At 39.0% G+C, this 17424-nt stretch overlaps 1 protein-coding gene across 3 annotated transcripts in view; it reads right to left on the reverse strand.

Annotated features, from left to right (window-relative positions):
• Positions 1-4723: 4723 nt before the first annotated feature.
• The window catches only part of KIAA0232 (KIAA0232 ortholog), a 43236-nt gene continuing 30535 nt past the window's right edge, over positions 4724-17424 (reverse strand). The window contains exons 6-8 of one of the 3 annotated variants that reach the window (XM_026034132.1): positions 9593-9674; positions 7851-7948; positions 4724-7123 (exon numbers count right to left, since the gene is read on the reverse strand). In XM_026034132.1, coding sequence (XP_025889917.1) covers positions 6944-7123; positions 7851-7948; positions 9593-9674 — 360 coding nt within the window. In that variant the 3' untranslated portion in view covers positions 4724-6943. Of the gene's footprint in view, positions 7124-7850; positions 7949-9592; positions 9702-17424 lie in introns of all 3 variants that reach the window. The other 2 variants (XM_026034131.1, XM_026034133.1) reach the window with 2 other exon arrangements.

A 17424-nucleotide genomic window follows, 5' to 3' on the forward strand; every position in this document is an offset into this window, starting at 1 on the left:
TCCGCCCCGGCCCGGCCCGCTCCGCTCCGCCCGCCGCGGAGCAGACGCGTGCGCGGCAGGGCGCGGCCGCCATCTTGAGCCGCCTTCCCCCCGCAGTTTCGGTTTTGTCTCGTTTGTTTTTTAAGACGAAAGCGAAATCTGGTGTTTTAAGCAAGTTTGGGCTGTGGGAGTCTAAGGTTGGGGCGTCAGTGAAGATGTAGCCACGTTCTGGTGGACTTTTCCCGTTAGTCAGGGCATTAATGCTCAGAGGAGCATCTTTGTGTTGGGGCATCCTTCGTGTATTTTGATTTATCCATGACCTTTTTCAGCTTCCCAGCCTCGTGCCTGTCATTATCCCCCTCTCAAACTGTTCCCTCTCACCTCAGCCCATTGACACACATCCCTTCTCCTGCCTTCACCATGAAACGTGGGAGTTCTGCTCTTTTATGTGGCTTTAAACTAGTTGACAGTCAATGGTGTAAAAATGCTGAGCATCAGCACATCACATAGAGATGCTTTTGACTTATTTGTGGTAGTTTAGTGCACTATCTATATTAATAGATGTTTATAGGACATAACTGCATGCATATTTTCATTGAAAGTAGGCATTAAAAAGCCACTGTCAACCCAAAATTACACATCTACAGTCATTGTTTCTGCCAGAGTTTTGGTGTTTGTCTCCATGGATTTGTCTAATGGGTAACAAAAAGCACATAAAATAATGAATGTTGACAAAAAAAAAAAAAAAAAAAAAAAAAAAAAAAAAAAAGCGTATTTCTATTCATCAAATCATTTGAAAGTCCCTGATACTTCTGTAAAACAGCTGGCGTGTAACTGTTAATGGAGAGTAAAGAAAAGCACAGTGACTCTAAAACAGTTTAAGCCTGCTCATATGCAAAAAATAGATGCTATTTTGGAGGATTCACTGTAACAAATTCTTTTTCGCTATTAACATTTTCCTTTATTTTGTTTTGTAGAGTGGGATTTAGTTCTTCTGTTGGAGCAGCTAGACCATAGAGCATCTCATCTTCGTCATGGTATCACCAATCTTGTGCCCAAGTTGTTAGTTACACAGTACCTTTTTTTTTTTTCTTTTAAGTCTGTGGAGTTTCTCCAAAGAAAATAACAATGCTCTTATATTTGTAATTTTACTTGGGTTGAAGAAACTATTAGACAAGTCTGCCATGGGAAATCATTCAGTGGTAACAGGGTGCAAAGTACAGCTAAAAGGTTCAAATCAACCAAGGGCACTTGAGACACCTTTTGGGTCAGTAGTTATATAGGGATTTATGCCTAACACTCAGATTGCCTTTGGGTCCCCATCCTTAGCTTATTTTCCCGCTTCCAAATCACAGATAACCCTTCCTATTCTGCAGTTAAGACCCACGGCCAATTTTCTCCCTTTCTTTGCACTGAGAAAGTGCATAAGAAAACCAAGATCCCACTGGGTTGGGTACTGTACAAACACCAGGGTCAGCCACAAAATGCTTTAACAGAAGATCATGAGTCAATATGAAATACACCCTTAATTGCATGTGAATGACACTGTATGTAGTTGAAAAGGGTAATACTTTTCCGCTATTAGCAAAAGTTGACTTTTTGCAGCAGTAACTAGCATTAGTTCTAGGTGGGTTTGCATTAGGAGGTGATTAAAGCCACCTCCCTCCGTGGTAACATAGTATCAATCTATAAAATTGGGTATTATCGTTCCTCTGTATTGACAAATACTGAAGGGCTGAAATTATACAACTAAATACAATGTCACATACCCCTGTGGAAGGGTGGGATCTCCTAGCTACTAAATTAATATATATAAAAATATATAAATAAAATGGTAATAGGAAGTATAAATATATAGCTGAGTGCAAAGGGATCCTTTTAGAACCTTTTTTATTTTTTCCCCAGCTGTGCAAAATTTAAAGGAGCTGTTGATGCAGAAGGGCATGCTGAAAAATCAAGTGTTCCTGTGACGACAGATGGTCTACAAGTAGGAATCAACAAATGCAGAAATGCGATAAAAAGGTTGGGTTTGGTGTCATATTTTTTTCCTAACATAGCCTTAATATTTTTGATCTCTAAATCCACTTGACTCTTTAAGCTATTTAAAAAAAGACTTAGCATGAAGGTAAATGTTTACAAAGCATTTACCCAAGGGAAAAGAAAAAAACCAAAAACATAAGTTCCTTTGGTGGTATGCAAGATACATTCTTTCTCTTCCGAGTTCCTTAGAATCTGCTAAATGCTTCTTAAATAAACACAAATTAAAATGTTATGCAGTGTTTGCACTAATCTGTAGCACCGCAGTCTGGCAAAAAGGACAAAAATGAAATAATCGCTCAGAAACATTTGTATTAGTGCTTACTCCATGCAGTTGTCATTAGTGCTCTGCCATTGACTTAAGAGTCGAGTAAACCTGCAAAATAAGTCGTGTTTTTTTTAAAAGAAAACCTTCTGGGGCAAAATCTTTATGTCTTTAGTACCATCTTGTCCATGATCTGCAGAAATTATTCACTACGTAGAGCTACTCACTACTGGCAACTGAAGCTCGATCAGTGAGTAAAAAAAGTCTACGTGATATAATAATGGATCAATGCGAGAAAATTTTATCTCCCAAAAATGCGTTTTTCAAGGCCCTATCCTAAAACTCCCCCATGCTCATGCCAGTAGAATTCAAGGCAGCAATTGTGCAGCTACTGTTTCCAGGGAAGCACAAGGAGGTTGGTACACTCTGTCTTGGCTCACTGATTTTTTTCCAGAATGTGAAAAAAATGGGTGAAATAACAGACCTTATTTTGAGTTCGGTAGCAGAAAAGCAGCCTTCCTTCACGCTTCTTGTACCTCTAAATGTATGAAATCCATTCTCTGCTTAGTCTTTTACTTCTCTTTGGAAACTTCAAAAAGATTGAAAGAGCAGTAACTGGATGAAACTTGTTAATAACTGGATGAAAACATCTCGACTGAATTTTCATTAATCACAAAGGAAGTATCACGCAGGCAGCTTTCAGAGACAGGGCTTCATCCGAGTCAGCTTGGCAGTTCCCTGTCTCTCTTGGGACGGGTAATTTCAATATCCCACCAGACGCACGGAGGCGAGGGGCTGCGTTCTGCAGGGACGCGGCAGCCACGCAGGGCTGGTCACCCACACGGTCCCTCGCTCATCACCAGCTCCCGACCGGCTCTCCCATCGCTCCCAGTCACGGGTCCCTTCAGCTCCCGCAGGCAGGAGCGGCAGGGTGCCCAGCGTCACTGCAGACCATCATCCCTGTCACAGTCCCTTGTGCTGGGAGGCACAAAAGTCCACTCAGGAAGTATCAGACTAGGGCTCAAACATGCATCTTTTCCCTACCTGCTTTGTAGAATTACTTGCATTTTTGGGAAACCAGTTAGTGCATGTTTTATGGTGCAAAAAAAGGCAGTGCCCCTGATCCTTAGCAATGAGCAAGATTATGACTTGATCAAAAAGTATCAAAAAAAAAAAGGATCTTATAGAGAGATGCGTGCTCTTAAGCAGGCAGAATTTAAATTATGTTTCCAAAAATGAACAGATTATTTCTGCAGTACAAAAGGTATTTTGCCCAAGATGTGTGAACTTCCTACTGGAATTTCCTATGGGGGGGGGAAAAAAAAAAAAAAAAAAAGAGAGCATTAAGACTGAAAATGGGTGACTGTCTAAGACTTGTGATGATGAAAAGGTGAAACCCGGTATCATCCAATTTAGGTAAAGAACAGAACCAATTGATATTTCTCTGTACATAGTTGTAGTGCTTCAAAGGAATTAACATTTCTCCTCTGAAGATTATAGAAAAAAATGGATTTTTTGTTTTTATAAATAGGAATAAGAACTGCGACTTCTTGAAGAAAACTCAGTTGCCACATAAGAAATTCGCAGTCAAGAAAATAGGAGCTAAATGACATTGCAATGTGAAGATGTGTAAAAAAGACCAAAACAAAAATTAGATGTTATGAAATGCAAAAAGAAAATATAACAGGAAAAAGAGAAAAATCCTTTTGAAAGGGTATAAATAAAAACACTAACAACCGTAAAAATTCACGATTGCTCAAATAAATGACTGCAAAAAATACATGCTCAACACATTTCTATTCTGTATTTGGAATTTCCATTCGGTACTGGTGGCACACAACAGCAGGTAAGGATGATAAGGCAAGTTATTCTTTGGAATATGATCTTTACCCAAACACAGACTGTACTTTTTATTGCTTCTTGTACCTCCACAAGGTGAAATTTGGTTGCATGACCGCCAGGACATTACAGTAGCAGATGCAGTTCTTACAGAAGCAGTGACATGATGCATAGAAATAGATGCTAAAAATTTACAGCACGGAAAAAGGAAATTGGAAAGCCTCATGGTATCTCTTACTCAAGAATGTTTAATTCTTAATTGCTGGGTTTTTCGCTCTAAATTATATACCTCAGCTAAAGAAAATGAACACACAGAGACTCACACACACCCCATCCAATTGTCCTTTTATATTTTTATTTGGTGTTAAGTAACTCCACAAGAAAACAAAATCAGTTACTCTGGTGTACGTGAAATCAGAACAATACAACCACTTGAAGCAAAAAGTAGAAACAAATTTCAGCCCAGGAATGGAAAACTGATACTTCAGTGCTATGGATATGCAATGCGCTTCATACCACAGTGCGGTTCAGCGTTTGCCAACCTTTAATGCTCTTGTTGTTGTTGTGTGTGTCTCTATCCATACAGAAAAACTAAAAACCACACTTCAACTCTCACTGAAAGCTTTAGAGCTTTAGCCATTAAACTATGAAAACAAGTAAAGACAATTTGTTATTGCCCAAGCTCAAGATATCACTTTATTTTCCCCCAAAGGTGCTGGAATATTACATGCCATAATGTAACTATAAGCAACACCTTCGCTATTTGTGAGCCCTTTCTTGCCCAAGAAGCAGCTCTATCCAAAACAAACTGAGCTGAAGTTTGTGTTTGAAATATATCCATTTGGTCATTTCTTATTCTAGAATGAAGTTCTAGTCCATTCTTCACTGTAGTGATTTGAAGAATTTGTGTGTAATTTTTTTTTTTTTTTTAAACTTTCATGTTTACAGTTAAATAGTTCTCAGTGCAGGTGCTAAACAACCTCTCAAGGAAGCTCCAGAAGAAAGTAAAATATATAAAAATCTATCCAAAGTCTGAAAATAAATTAAGAAAAAAACCTGTAAAGTGTCAAAAGATTTTTTTGTATGAATACAAACCTTAAAACATATAGTTCAATAGGAGGACCAAAATAAAGTCCTTGGGTAATGACCAATCAGGCCAATTTTAAGTAAGGATGTCAATTAAAACGTTGCACAGAGAATGATGCATTTTTTTATTTTAAACCATGTATTTTAATTCTGACACTATCAATTGAAAAACGGCAACCAAACCCAGTTATTATGAAAACCTTCCTAGCACAGAACATATTTCAAAGCCAGTTCAGCTCACGTTTCAAACAACTATCGTTCTCATGAGGTTTATTGCCTGTCAAAATGAACGGTTAAGCTTTTCAAGTCAGTATTGGACTTTCTGCACTCTCTGATGTTATAAACATGCTGCTATTGTATAGATTAGTTGCTCTGATGTTGTTCTTTAAACTAGGAGTTGGTAAAAACTTAGAACGTTTAGTTTTGCAAATATTGCTCCTCCTGGCTTATACATTTTGCATAATGTGTTAAAAGCACAAGGAGTTGATAGTCTTGTACAGATGCAACTTGACAATGTATCGACTTTCTAAGTTAACAAAATAAAATTGAAAAAGCAAGTCACATAAAGCAACAATCACTACTGCAATCACACAGGTATGTTGTAAATCATCGCTTTCCCGACCCCCACCCACCACACACGTAACTTGCCCCACACATTCTCTCAGGAACACAAAATGAACTACGAGATTTACTAATTACAGCCACAACAGCAGCTAACTGCAGCAGCCACAGGATTTCTTTCAAGTGAAGCACTGACCCTTTGCATATAAAACATCGAACACTCGGAGCATTTGAGAGAGTTTCAGTCATCCAGGCTCTAATTCAGTATAGGATGCTTTTGCAGGTTACATGAAGGCCATCGTTTGCAACAAGACAACATTCTCATTACTTGTTACAAAATTCACAACAATCCACACATCACCCCAGTGGTTTAGTATTTTTTTGGTGTTCCTTCTTTTTAAAACTTCTGCCCTATATCGGCAAGTTGCTAAAAAGGACAAAAAAAAAGGGGGGGGGGGGGGGGGAGGAAGCCCACATTGCCTCCACACCTAAAACAAAAAAAATCCTTGGCTTCTCCAGTTAGCAAAAATACAAACCATGGTATCCTCAGTGTTGGTTTGCAGGAAGGGGGGAATCATAGGATAGAAAACACAGTTTCTGTAAGTCTCTAAAGCACAACCCTGTTGTTCCTACTTCAAAGTTATGAGATTTACTGAATGAAGACTGGACAAGTCATTCATGCTTTTCTCCTGCATTCAGAAAGGCACTGATAGATTACAGTGTTAAGTATTTATCTCCCAGTTCTTAAAGAACAAAGCCTAATGTGCCAAAAGCTAAAGTCTCTGAATAGCAGAAGTAGTTGTAGACACTGCGATGCTAAGAAGATAGTAATAGTGGTAGGACTACAGTTACGAATGAAAATAACTGCAATTAAGATGCAAAAAAGCAGTGGTACTACTAAGACAAGCACATGCACATCCATTCTTGATTTGACAACACAATCTAGTCTAGTTCAAATAGCCAAGAATTTAACAGTTTGGGGGAGGGAAAAAAAAATCTTCAACAGGACAGCTGTGTCCTCATCTATAAAATAAGCAAGAAGAGAAAGATAAATACACATCTGAATCCATTAACTGAAGAGGAAACTGAAGTTGTTGTTTTAGAGCTACAGACCCTCAGGAAGGATAGTTTTCCACCTCGTGTTACTTTTAATTCATCTGTTCTACTCTGCAGTTCTTATAGTTGAGTTCGAGAAAAAAGCTCCTCCTCACAAGGATCAGCCCATTCACTTCCACCTTCCGAGGCTGTGTCTTCCGAGCTGGAGCTATCACTGGAGTAGATGTTCTTCCTGAAGCCATTTGGTTTTGCCTCAGAATTTATATCATCTGCACATCTCGCTTCATAAACGGAAGAAACCTGGGGATTTAAACTGACAGTGTTGATTGGGAACAACAAGGAGAACCCCACGTGCTCCACGTGTTGCAGGGGTTCACAAGACATGTCACAATTACAGAGCCAATTGTCCCTGCCTTAGAATCAAGAATCACAGACTTAATCCATGATAAATAAAAGGTCAGAGAACAGCAGGGAACAACAACAACAAAAAGTCTTGTCATGAAGTTTAAAAACTTTATCAGGAATGAATGTATCAGTAACTGCGCATGGATATGGATGTTTTCCCGTTGGAAAGCAAACAAATGACACCAGACCACGACGTGCAGCAGCTTTTTGCCTGACAGGAGCCCTGAGCACCGTTCACTCCTTGGCTCATGGGCCCTTCCTGCCCTCACAGCGCACGAACCCCCCTACGCCTGGTGCAGGTAGAGACTGAGGGGGAAATACCACATTTTTAACATGCTTTTGCAAGCAAAACAACGAGCGTTCCCAAAGGAAACTGAATTTGCTTAAATACCAGAAGTACAAACCTGAGCGCTGTGAGAAGTTTTCAGAAAAATCTCAAAGGCAAAAAAGAGCTTTTTAAGTGATGAAAGAAAAGCTTTGAAGGAATTTTCTTGGGGATTTCAACTGCCAACATTTTCATTTTTCTTTTTCAAAGACTGAAAGCTGATGAAAGGAAAGTTGTAGTGGTGCAGCCTTATAAAACAAACAAAAAACTCCTCCCCCAAAGCAGCGACAAACTTACCATATTAAAATCTAAAAGATGTTCATCACCATTGGGTGTTTCCTTTACATCTGCAAATTCTCCTACACCATTCTCTCCCTTGGCATTTGTATAGCACTCTTACAGTGTTTTTTGTTCGTTTCAAAGGACAAAGGAAAAAAAAGAATTGTGAAACATCATTATTTACATGTAGCAAAAAAGCAGGCAAGAAAACCCTGAAAACAATTCACACTCTAATTCACATGAATCTCTAACGAGCAAAGACTAAACTTGATATCCTTAAAAAGCTAAGCGTAATATCTTAGTAAAACACATTCTACCTGGATGAGCAAATAATAAGCTACTTACTGAAAACTTCCAAATTAATGAGGTTCAAAGAGCCAGATTTACCTATACATTAGAAGCAACTCAGCACATTTTTTTTAAATGTACCACATGCTGGTTTAGATCATACACGTTTCTATACCTATCCAAAATCTACTGCAACAGCCTGACCCTGACTGAAGTGCAGAACAAAATAACGTAAACTGCTGCGGTTTCCATTCCTACCAGAATAAACATTGAGTATACAGTAATAATACCCTATATATATGATCACAAGTATCAGCATTCCCTAAAGAAATGAATGTCCATAAGGAAAATGGGATACAGTTAAAAAGCTGGGAAAGAATAACATTAGCTCTGAGGAAAAAGCTCTGCTTTTGTTCGATATGGTCTACATGAAATGCTGGCACCATTCAACCCAGCCCAGTTTTGTGCTAAGTTCTGGACTTCACTGTTCTTGGTGTCTATTCTGCGCCCTCTCCTGACCAGGAGAGGTGGGGAAACACAGGGATGGATATCGGAGCTCGCTATCAGATGTCAGGAGAAAGTTTATGCAACTCTCTTGCAGGAATTGAAGGATTATTGTGGGGAAATAAAGCGGTCCAAGATGGCCTGAGTCAGTATATTTGCCGTGACACCAACAGCACCGCTGCCATTATCACCAAAGAGGTGGAGGGAGGAAGGACACTTCACCGTGGGACACTAAATATTTTTATTTTGTAAGGACTTTCCTGCAGAAGCCTGAGAGACCTGTCCCAGCAGTACAGGGCAGACCAAAGTCCCGTGCACAGGGATTTCCCCCTTTCAGTCCAAATGTTTGCGTATAGCTTTCTAGAAGTGAGGATGTTCTTGAAAGTAACCTAAACTGCCTTAAACACAGTTTAGGCACCAGGAACAAAATTCATTTGTTTGTTATTTAAGATGCACTTGAAAAAAGAAAATTTTTCCAGGTTCTCCTGCCCGAGAGGCAGGACCCCCTGAGGCTGCAGGAGCCCCGTGCTTGCAGTCACCAGCACATTGTTCACACACACACCCGGGACAGAAAGGCCATTTCTGCACTCTTACAAAATTAGCTACCTGATAATCATTATTCAGGTTGAAAAATACTCCAAAACTTAATAAAACATGTCCAAAATCATAAATTCGTAGTATCTGTCTAAGGAAAGGCTCTGGTATATGCAAATTTGCATTTATTTTAAAATATTTTAAAAGTATTTTAAATTAAAATCTATTCAGAAGCATGTTAGAGATTTATTCAAAATGTAATTTAACCATCCCTGTTCTCTCTTATAAAAACAAAAAAATTCTTACAAAAGTTTACTGCGTTCAAATAAGATGGTATTTGTACTCCACCTCTTGTGATTCAAATCCGTAACAAAACTGCTTCGTTCTGAAGGAAGGGCAAGACCAAGTTGGTTGGAACATGCAGAGCTTCTTACCTTCACACTGGGACGCAGGGAAGAGGGGAGAATAGAGGGCCTTTTCCCACCAGCTTTGCTTTTCCTGGCTGCCACTCATTCTCTGCAGATCAGCATTCAATATAGGAAACTGTTTAGACAATGACCACACTTCATTACACCATAAATAATATACTTACATGTTAAGGAGGTGACGCAACCGATTTGCTAGGTCCTAGCAATGACACTGTTCATTTTTTGAGTACTAAGCGGAAAGGATTGACAAACTACAGTAGAACATTCCTTATTTGAACTATTGCAGAGAGTGTGAACCCTGCTCGGGGCTCGTGCTTTCTCAACACCATATAGTACAAATGCAGCCTAAAGATCAATCCCAGCACTGTATTTTATGACCCAGACAGTCTTGGATTAAAATCTACTTCATAATCTGAGCAATTTAATCTTGTTTTAGCAGGAGAAAACACAACACTCCCCAGGAGAGGAAAAATACTAGGAAAGAACAAAGCACATTTAGTCAACGTGATAAACAGGTCAGTGTAAAACACAAAGTTGTTGTCAAATTACGATAAAATTCAATGTTTAAATTTGGGAATGGTAGCTTAGAAATAGTAATACTAATTCAATAACATAATACAAACCCAAGAATGTTAATGTATCAATGCAAGGGAAAAAATGGTTATAAAACGATTAAGAATTTATGCGAAATATAATCTCAATCCACTTGCTAAAAATGCCTCAGCACTTTCACATTTTAATGCTAATTTAAGTTTACCACAGCCTTGTTCTTGTGAAATTAACGGACATGACTAAAATACTGAAAGCTTCTCAGAACAGACACGTGTCCAGCTTTATGACTGTATCTGTCAGGTGACAACCCCACTGATGCTGTCTTAAATACATCTTATATACATCTACTACTTAAGTTCTACTTGGAATAATTCATATACAAACTATAGTGCAAATAGCTATTATAAATCATTAATAATTTCAATATTGAGTTTCTATCCACATTCCTCCTCTACAGATTTGAACACTATTAAAAATGAAATATTAAGAGAACTTCCTTTTTCCTTCATCTTTAAGCTAACGTACAACTATGAGCCTACAGAACCTATATTTATAAATGTTTACTACTAAATAAGCAGTGGTCCCACCCAAATCAAATGAGCAATGAGTGTTGCATTCAAGAGCATCTGCCATATTCAGTCTTCTCCCCCATGAAATTCTGCTACAAGGAGCATGGAAATTATCCATGTTGTTTTCCTATCAAAACACTCATCCAACGCCAAAGGACAATCCTTCAAAACTGCCCTCTAAAACCCCAAACTCCAGCTCCAGAAAAGGGATTTCTTAGAAAAGGAAACTATGATAAATAATAAGGGAATTTGCGAGAGGACCTGGCACTGGCACTGAACCTGGGCACTGACGTACAAACCCCATCACGGAGATGGGCCCGGAGGCCCTGAACTGCACCTCAAGCTGTATCAACGCTCACGTTCCTCCCACGGCAGCTGTGGAAATTCACTTTTAAGATGAAGAAGATGGAGAGGAAGATGTATGTGAGGAAACTGAAGTCCATTTTAGACACTCATTGAAAAAACTTTGTTTTCCTAGAGCTGCTTAGATGTTCACTGCAATTGCAGCCTGTCATCACGAAACAAATCTGTGTATTAAAGAAGTATCCTTAACTAGCACACACGGAATAACAGCTCTTCCCCTGTTAAGGCAGCATCTTCAATTTACGCTTCCCCTTCTCACACACTCAGACAGACTCCCAGTGTTTTATGAGAAGTTTTATTACATTTTTTATCTACCTAAGCTGCAAATCTCAATTGTACTAGTATCAAAAATTGCCAGATTCTTTCCTGTCTAAAACTACTTTCCTCTTAAGAATACCTCAAAGACAAAACTCATTACTATGTTGCACATCAGAAGGACCACTCAAAGTTTCCTTCCTTGGGTTCTACAGTTAGACATATGATAATCAAAGTTGTTCTCAGGTACCTCAACTGGGAGATCTAAATTACCCGGCAATCACAGCATCCATAAACACAAAAACCGCTATAATTTTGTAGTATGCAGGATTCACCGACCCTCAAATCCTGACTGACTTCAGTCACAGTTCTTCAGCAATTTTCAATAGATTAGGGCTAGAACTGTGCAGTTATATGCAGAAACTAAAACTTCAATTCTTTATTTCTCCACCTGTACTGTTTCTGCCTCTCAATCACCTCTCCATCCCTCTTGGTAAAGACAGACAGAAAATCATTTTATATTCAGCAATGTGCATGTATAAAATTGAAAGTGCAATGGTACAGAAGAGAGCAATCATTCTTTGCAAGCATCAGTATGAATACTTTTTAAAAGAACAAAAGCAAACAGTTGCTTCTTCAACTAAAAACTTTACAGTAGCCTCAGAAATCCAATTTCAGTGAGAGAGCTCTGCAATCTGGCTGAAACCAAAGGGCTAACAGGAAAAGCTCGTGCTTTTTCTCACTGTAACCACCTAATGGCAAGGACCATTTTAACAGCACATCTGGCACGGAGCAGCTTCGGGTTAGGGATACAGGTGAATGGACAGAAGGAACAACAGGCAGGAAAAGGAAAGACCGTTTCCTTCAACATCAATGTCATTTCCTGTAACAGATGAGGTTTCTCCTCACCTCTCCCACTCACGTATATATTCAAAGTGAGACAGCCAAGGATGATTACTGTTCTACACAGTTTTATCAAAATGCTGCTTTGTTTGCATGATTGCTACAGAGAGCAACACATAATTCATTAGCTGATCAAGCCGTAGTGCAAGCGTGTTGCAGAATATCCGATTAGACTGATCTGGGGAAGGAAAAGCTGCTACGGTTACTGCTTCCAACTGCAGAGCAGGGCCTGGCAGGAACCACTGCCTGGGAGGAACATTTTAGTCTTCCGCTGGTTTTGCTTGCATGAAACGCTGCACACTCGCGGCACGAGGGCATGTGCCCAACTCAGCGTTTTGCAGCGGCAGTGCGTTGCCATCCTGCTAACGGGCACATCCGCGTGGCACCACGGGCTTGCGGGCGTACGTGAAGTCTGATCGCAATTTCTGAACACACAAGCCAACCCCTAGGAACATCTCTGACCAGGACAGGATACTCAGGCAGTTCATGCTAAAAATATTTGTCAATTTTCTCTCTAAAATATTTCTTTTCTCAAATTAAGAGTTTGCTTGCTCATGCAAATAATCCACTAAGATATTACCATGTTTTCTGCAAGGAAGAAAAATTTATATACAAAGTTTTATTTACATACACACAAAGAAATTTGTTGAAGACACCATCTAAGACTATGAAATACATTCCTCCCTCCCTCCCAAATAACTGTTTGGGGATTTGCCTATCAACTTTAATCTTATTTTATCCACACTGTGCATGAGCAGAAATATACATTATTTTTCCTTTCCTGTACAGAAAAGTGCTCCTGAATGCTTCATTTTCTATGGAGCATTAATATTTTCAGCTGATCTCCTTGTTCTTAATGCAAAATTTTCCCTACAGTTGCATATAAATCTTTCCAGCAAGAACTGCAAGTCCATATGGCAGATTTTTTTTTGCTAGCTAGAATAGTTACATTGGACAGAACTCTGTTCCTCAAGCAAAGCTTAAGCTACAGTCCCTCTGCCCACCCACACTTGCCTTCCTGTCAATCTTTCCCACTCTTCCAGCTTCCCTTTTTTATTCTGTGCACAGAACAAAAGATTTTCTTGGAACTGCACTTTAAATTTTTTAAGACTTTTAAAGACCATCTGGCCCAAGGAGTTAAAAATAAAACAAAGCTAGCTGCCCTGTTCTACACCTCAATGACACCTTAAAGCTGCAGGGCTTCTTAAAATTTGCTCATTGTTTCACCCATCACTTTACCAGGTTCATATAGAAGATAAAGATAGAAGGAACTGAAAAATCTATTTTATACAACCTTAAACAGGTACTAAAAACTCTTCTCCCAGACCTCAACACATCCTTTTTTCTATAGTGCCAATGCTCTATGAAGTTGCTTCCTCCACTTCCAGGAGGAAGCAGCAGCACAAAGGGTCTTTCTAAACCAAAGAGCAAGACTGCAACCAAGACAGGACACAATACACCTGATTTCTGTTTCTGTTATGCTTTACCCTTTCTGAGCTTTATTTACATTTAATTTCTGCTCATTATTTTTGTATTTTGTAGTTAGGGATTGTAATTAAAAAAAAAATCAAGTTAGTAAAAAAGTAATTCTAACAGTGCTTGGTGCCACACAGAATCTCCTGCCAAAAGCCTAACTGCAAATTATCTCAAATTCTTTTTAGAAGACTGTTGTAAAGGCAGGGCAAAAAGCACAAAGAGGATCGCTGGGTAGACTCTTTATCCAGATTTTTCCTTTTTCATAAATACAGGGGTCAAACTACACTTACATATTATTTAATCTGTTGTTACAAGTATAAGTATAAATACTATGTCTTTTTATAAGCTTTAGTCTAACATCATTCTTTTTTTTTCCTGTGATTTAATTCATATATTTTTTATAAATTCATCACATGCATTTATCCATGCAGAACCGTAACTCTTCTAATGAAATTCCTCCCATTCTCCACCTACCTATCCCTCAAGACTTGGAGAAAACTGAGGTTTACAGAACTGCAAAGTCCAAGTCTATGCAGATTAAGATATGCAAATATCTATATTAATTTATCTTAATGCATGCAATGTGTTATAGATTCTGACTCATGACTTCTGAAAAGTTCTGCCAGGTAGTAGCAAGTTCTGCTACACAGATGCAACAGTGCCTTGAGGAAAGTTAGCTTTTCCGCAGCTTCAATAAAAATGTAAGAAGTTTTAGATATTATTTAGATATTTAGAATATTCAGAGTGTCAGATTTGGGTGCAAATTACAACACTGGACTCAACTGTGAAAAACAGACCCAGCTCCCATGCTAAGTGTTAAAATAAGAAAACTGAAATAACTTAACTTCCTTCCACAACCATCTGACAACTAAAACCACAGTATATGAAAGCATAAGCTTTTCCACTGGTCTTGATAAGGTCTTTTTGCAAAACTCTGATACCTAAATTTCTTTCTTCCAGGTCTCACAAGCACCTCAAGACTCCCTTTGGCTTCCCCTTCTCCCTCTCTGTAGTGCTGCAGATACAAGCACTACAGTTCCCACTCTCTTTTTGGAGCTTTCCGATCAGGATCAGGTCAGGAGGATGAGGAAAGCACATTTTCCATGTAAACCGATCGGCCTTTCAGGACAGACTATTTGAGCTTCGGACCCTAGTTTGAAAACATCAGCATTACGTTTCACGCCCTCTTTTAGGGGACCTATTGATAAATGGCAAGGTAATGACACCAGCCTTGCTTAATCTAAACAGAACAAGCACTAAAGTCTAGTTCTGATCTGAACCACAGGAAAAGTATTGTTACTTTTTCTAGTATCTAGGTAAGTTTTTTTTTCTTGCCCTTGCTCTGCAAGCCCTTTACTACCAGTACGATATAAAGAAACACAAGCACAATTTAGAAGTCAAGCCTGGTCTCTTCAGCTCCTTCTGTCCAGGATAAAACCACCTCAGCTCCTTCCATGGGGTTTCAAAGGTGGTGATGCCCGGCCTTGGCCTGTCCCCTGGGGACATCTGCTCAGCAGGGCGCTTCACGCTGAGCAGCGCACCCCAGCACTGGGTTCACCAGGGCCGAGCCCCAGGCAGTAACTACTTCCCTGCTGCCACAAGGACATCCCTATTCGTACAGCAAGTGCTGCCATCTTTTGCAGAGCATGGCATTGCTGATTTGTGCTTAGCTTAATATCTACTCAAAGATCTTTTTATGTTTCACATGATTTCCCGCCGGTCACTCCTTACACACTGTGCTTGTGTATTTTTTCAGTTGCTGTTTGTCTCTGATGAATTACATTTTATTTTTCAGACCATTTTTCTAGTTTGAGCACCTAACCCTCTCTTTCAGCACAACTGCAGACCTCCCCCGTTTGCTATCACAAATTTGTACAAACTTGCTTTTCTCCCTTTTCCTTCCCACACTCTTTTTCCTCCCAGACAAGATTATCCCGGCTCTCCTGGCTTTTTCACTTCGACAGGAAGCCATCGACAGTCACTTTGCATGTGCAAGCTCCTCTTTGCAACCCAGAACTCAGTAACTTTTTCCCTTCTGGTATGTTCAAGTGAAAATAACTGTTTAGAAAGTTTAAGAGAGATAATACCCTACTTCCCTTTTTCTCTTCTAAAAGGGAGAAATGTGCCTTCCTTTGCTGAAAGGTTGTCTTCTGTGTGTTTTCAAATAATACTAAATTAAAACTGTTCTCCTATGCTGTGTTCAGCTCACAATACACAGCTCACGATACACAGCTCAATATTCCTGTAACTAGCAGTATAACTTATCTGTACCTTTCCCCTTTTTCAGTTAGTTGTCTTTTCAACAAGAATTAAAATAAGTTTAAAAAAATGCTTAAAATAACTTCTTGACTTCATCTTTTAACAGCTTCCCAGGCTTGCTTATTCTTCTACCAGAATATCTTCCTTCAGTCTTCTTTGTTTCTTATTTACTTCTGAGACTTCTAGTTATACCAAACATCCATCTCACTGTCTTGCTTTGTATCTTGTGGCCTCCCTCACCCCATCAATACTTACACAGGAATTATGAAATCCATCATTTTAAGGTCTCTCTTACAGACCTGCTGTGTTTTGTCTCCCCCTTACTGCTACCAAAGAGGTTTACAGCAGGTTACTTGCCGCATTACGCACCTGAGAGCCTGTGTATATATATGGCCTTTACATCTAGGGCACTCCACTTGCTTCCCCCTCTTGCCAGTCTTCCTATACCAGCTATATACTTGCAACATAGTGCTCCAGTCAAGTGAAACTCCTCATGAGATCTAACAAGCCAACTAAGTCACAAGACCCTTAACATATACGTTTTGCCAGTCAAATCCCCTAGCCACCAATGCTATTGCTTTACGTAGGCCAGACCTGAGAAGTTTGGTAACAGTCCCAAGGCAGCCCACAAGTTAGAGATTCATTTATTTGTCAAGAACTCAACAGTACCACCATTTTTTTTAATGCACATATGCACTAGACCAGAGTACAGTACAGACCTGTTGATAGCTTTGGTGATGGCATATTCAGAGACCATTAACCAGATCTACAGAGTTCATGCATATTTAGCAATAAGTCCACAGCATTTATTTTAAAGGAAGGGGATGTGCAGAACAGCATTTTTTATAATTTTAATAAGGCCTTTTCTAAAATCTTCAAGTTAATTATATAATATCTGTTCAGTTTCAAAGAGCTTATGCAGGAGCTTTTGCCAGATTCATACTCCAAAGTACGAATCAGCCCTACAAAGGGTGCCCTAATAAGGAAGATATAAGGAAAGAAACTGAAACATTCTCTTATATTCTTATAAATAGGTGTTTGCACAGTCTGCATATTAATTAGAGTTTATGCAATACAAAAAAAAAAAAAATCCTATTATGCTGCAGTATTTTCAAGTCATTATTTTTGCCCATGTCACAGAACATGACTAAAACACTACATCAGATCAACATTAAGGTAATACAATACGCTTAAATTTTCTCTGAACTCCATAAAAGAAAGCATGGAGGTTTAAAAACAATAATAATAATAAAAAAGCTTAATAAAATCAGTCTCAACTGATTAACTGATTAAACAACTTCATAACCTTTACTCCAAATAAACCTCTCTCTTATTTTTCTCCAGACAAATTTAAATAAGCATCTTCATGGAACTAAGGATCTGGAAAGGAGACCTGGAAAGAGGTTGAAAGGAACCTAGTCTCTCACCATCACAGAAAACTGTATACTATTTGTTCTTTTC

This window comes from Nothoprocta perdicaria, unplaced genomic scaffold (assembly GCF_003342845.1).
Source record: "Nothoprocta perdicaria isolate Ctin4 unplaced genomic scaffold, notPer1 scaffold_14, whole genome shotgun sequence".
Classification (NCBI taxonomy): Eukaryota; Metazoa; Chordata; class Aves; order Tinamiformes; family Tinamidae; genus Nothoprocta; species Nothoprocta perdicaria.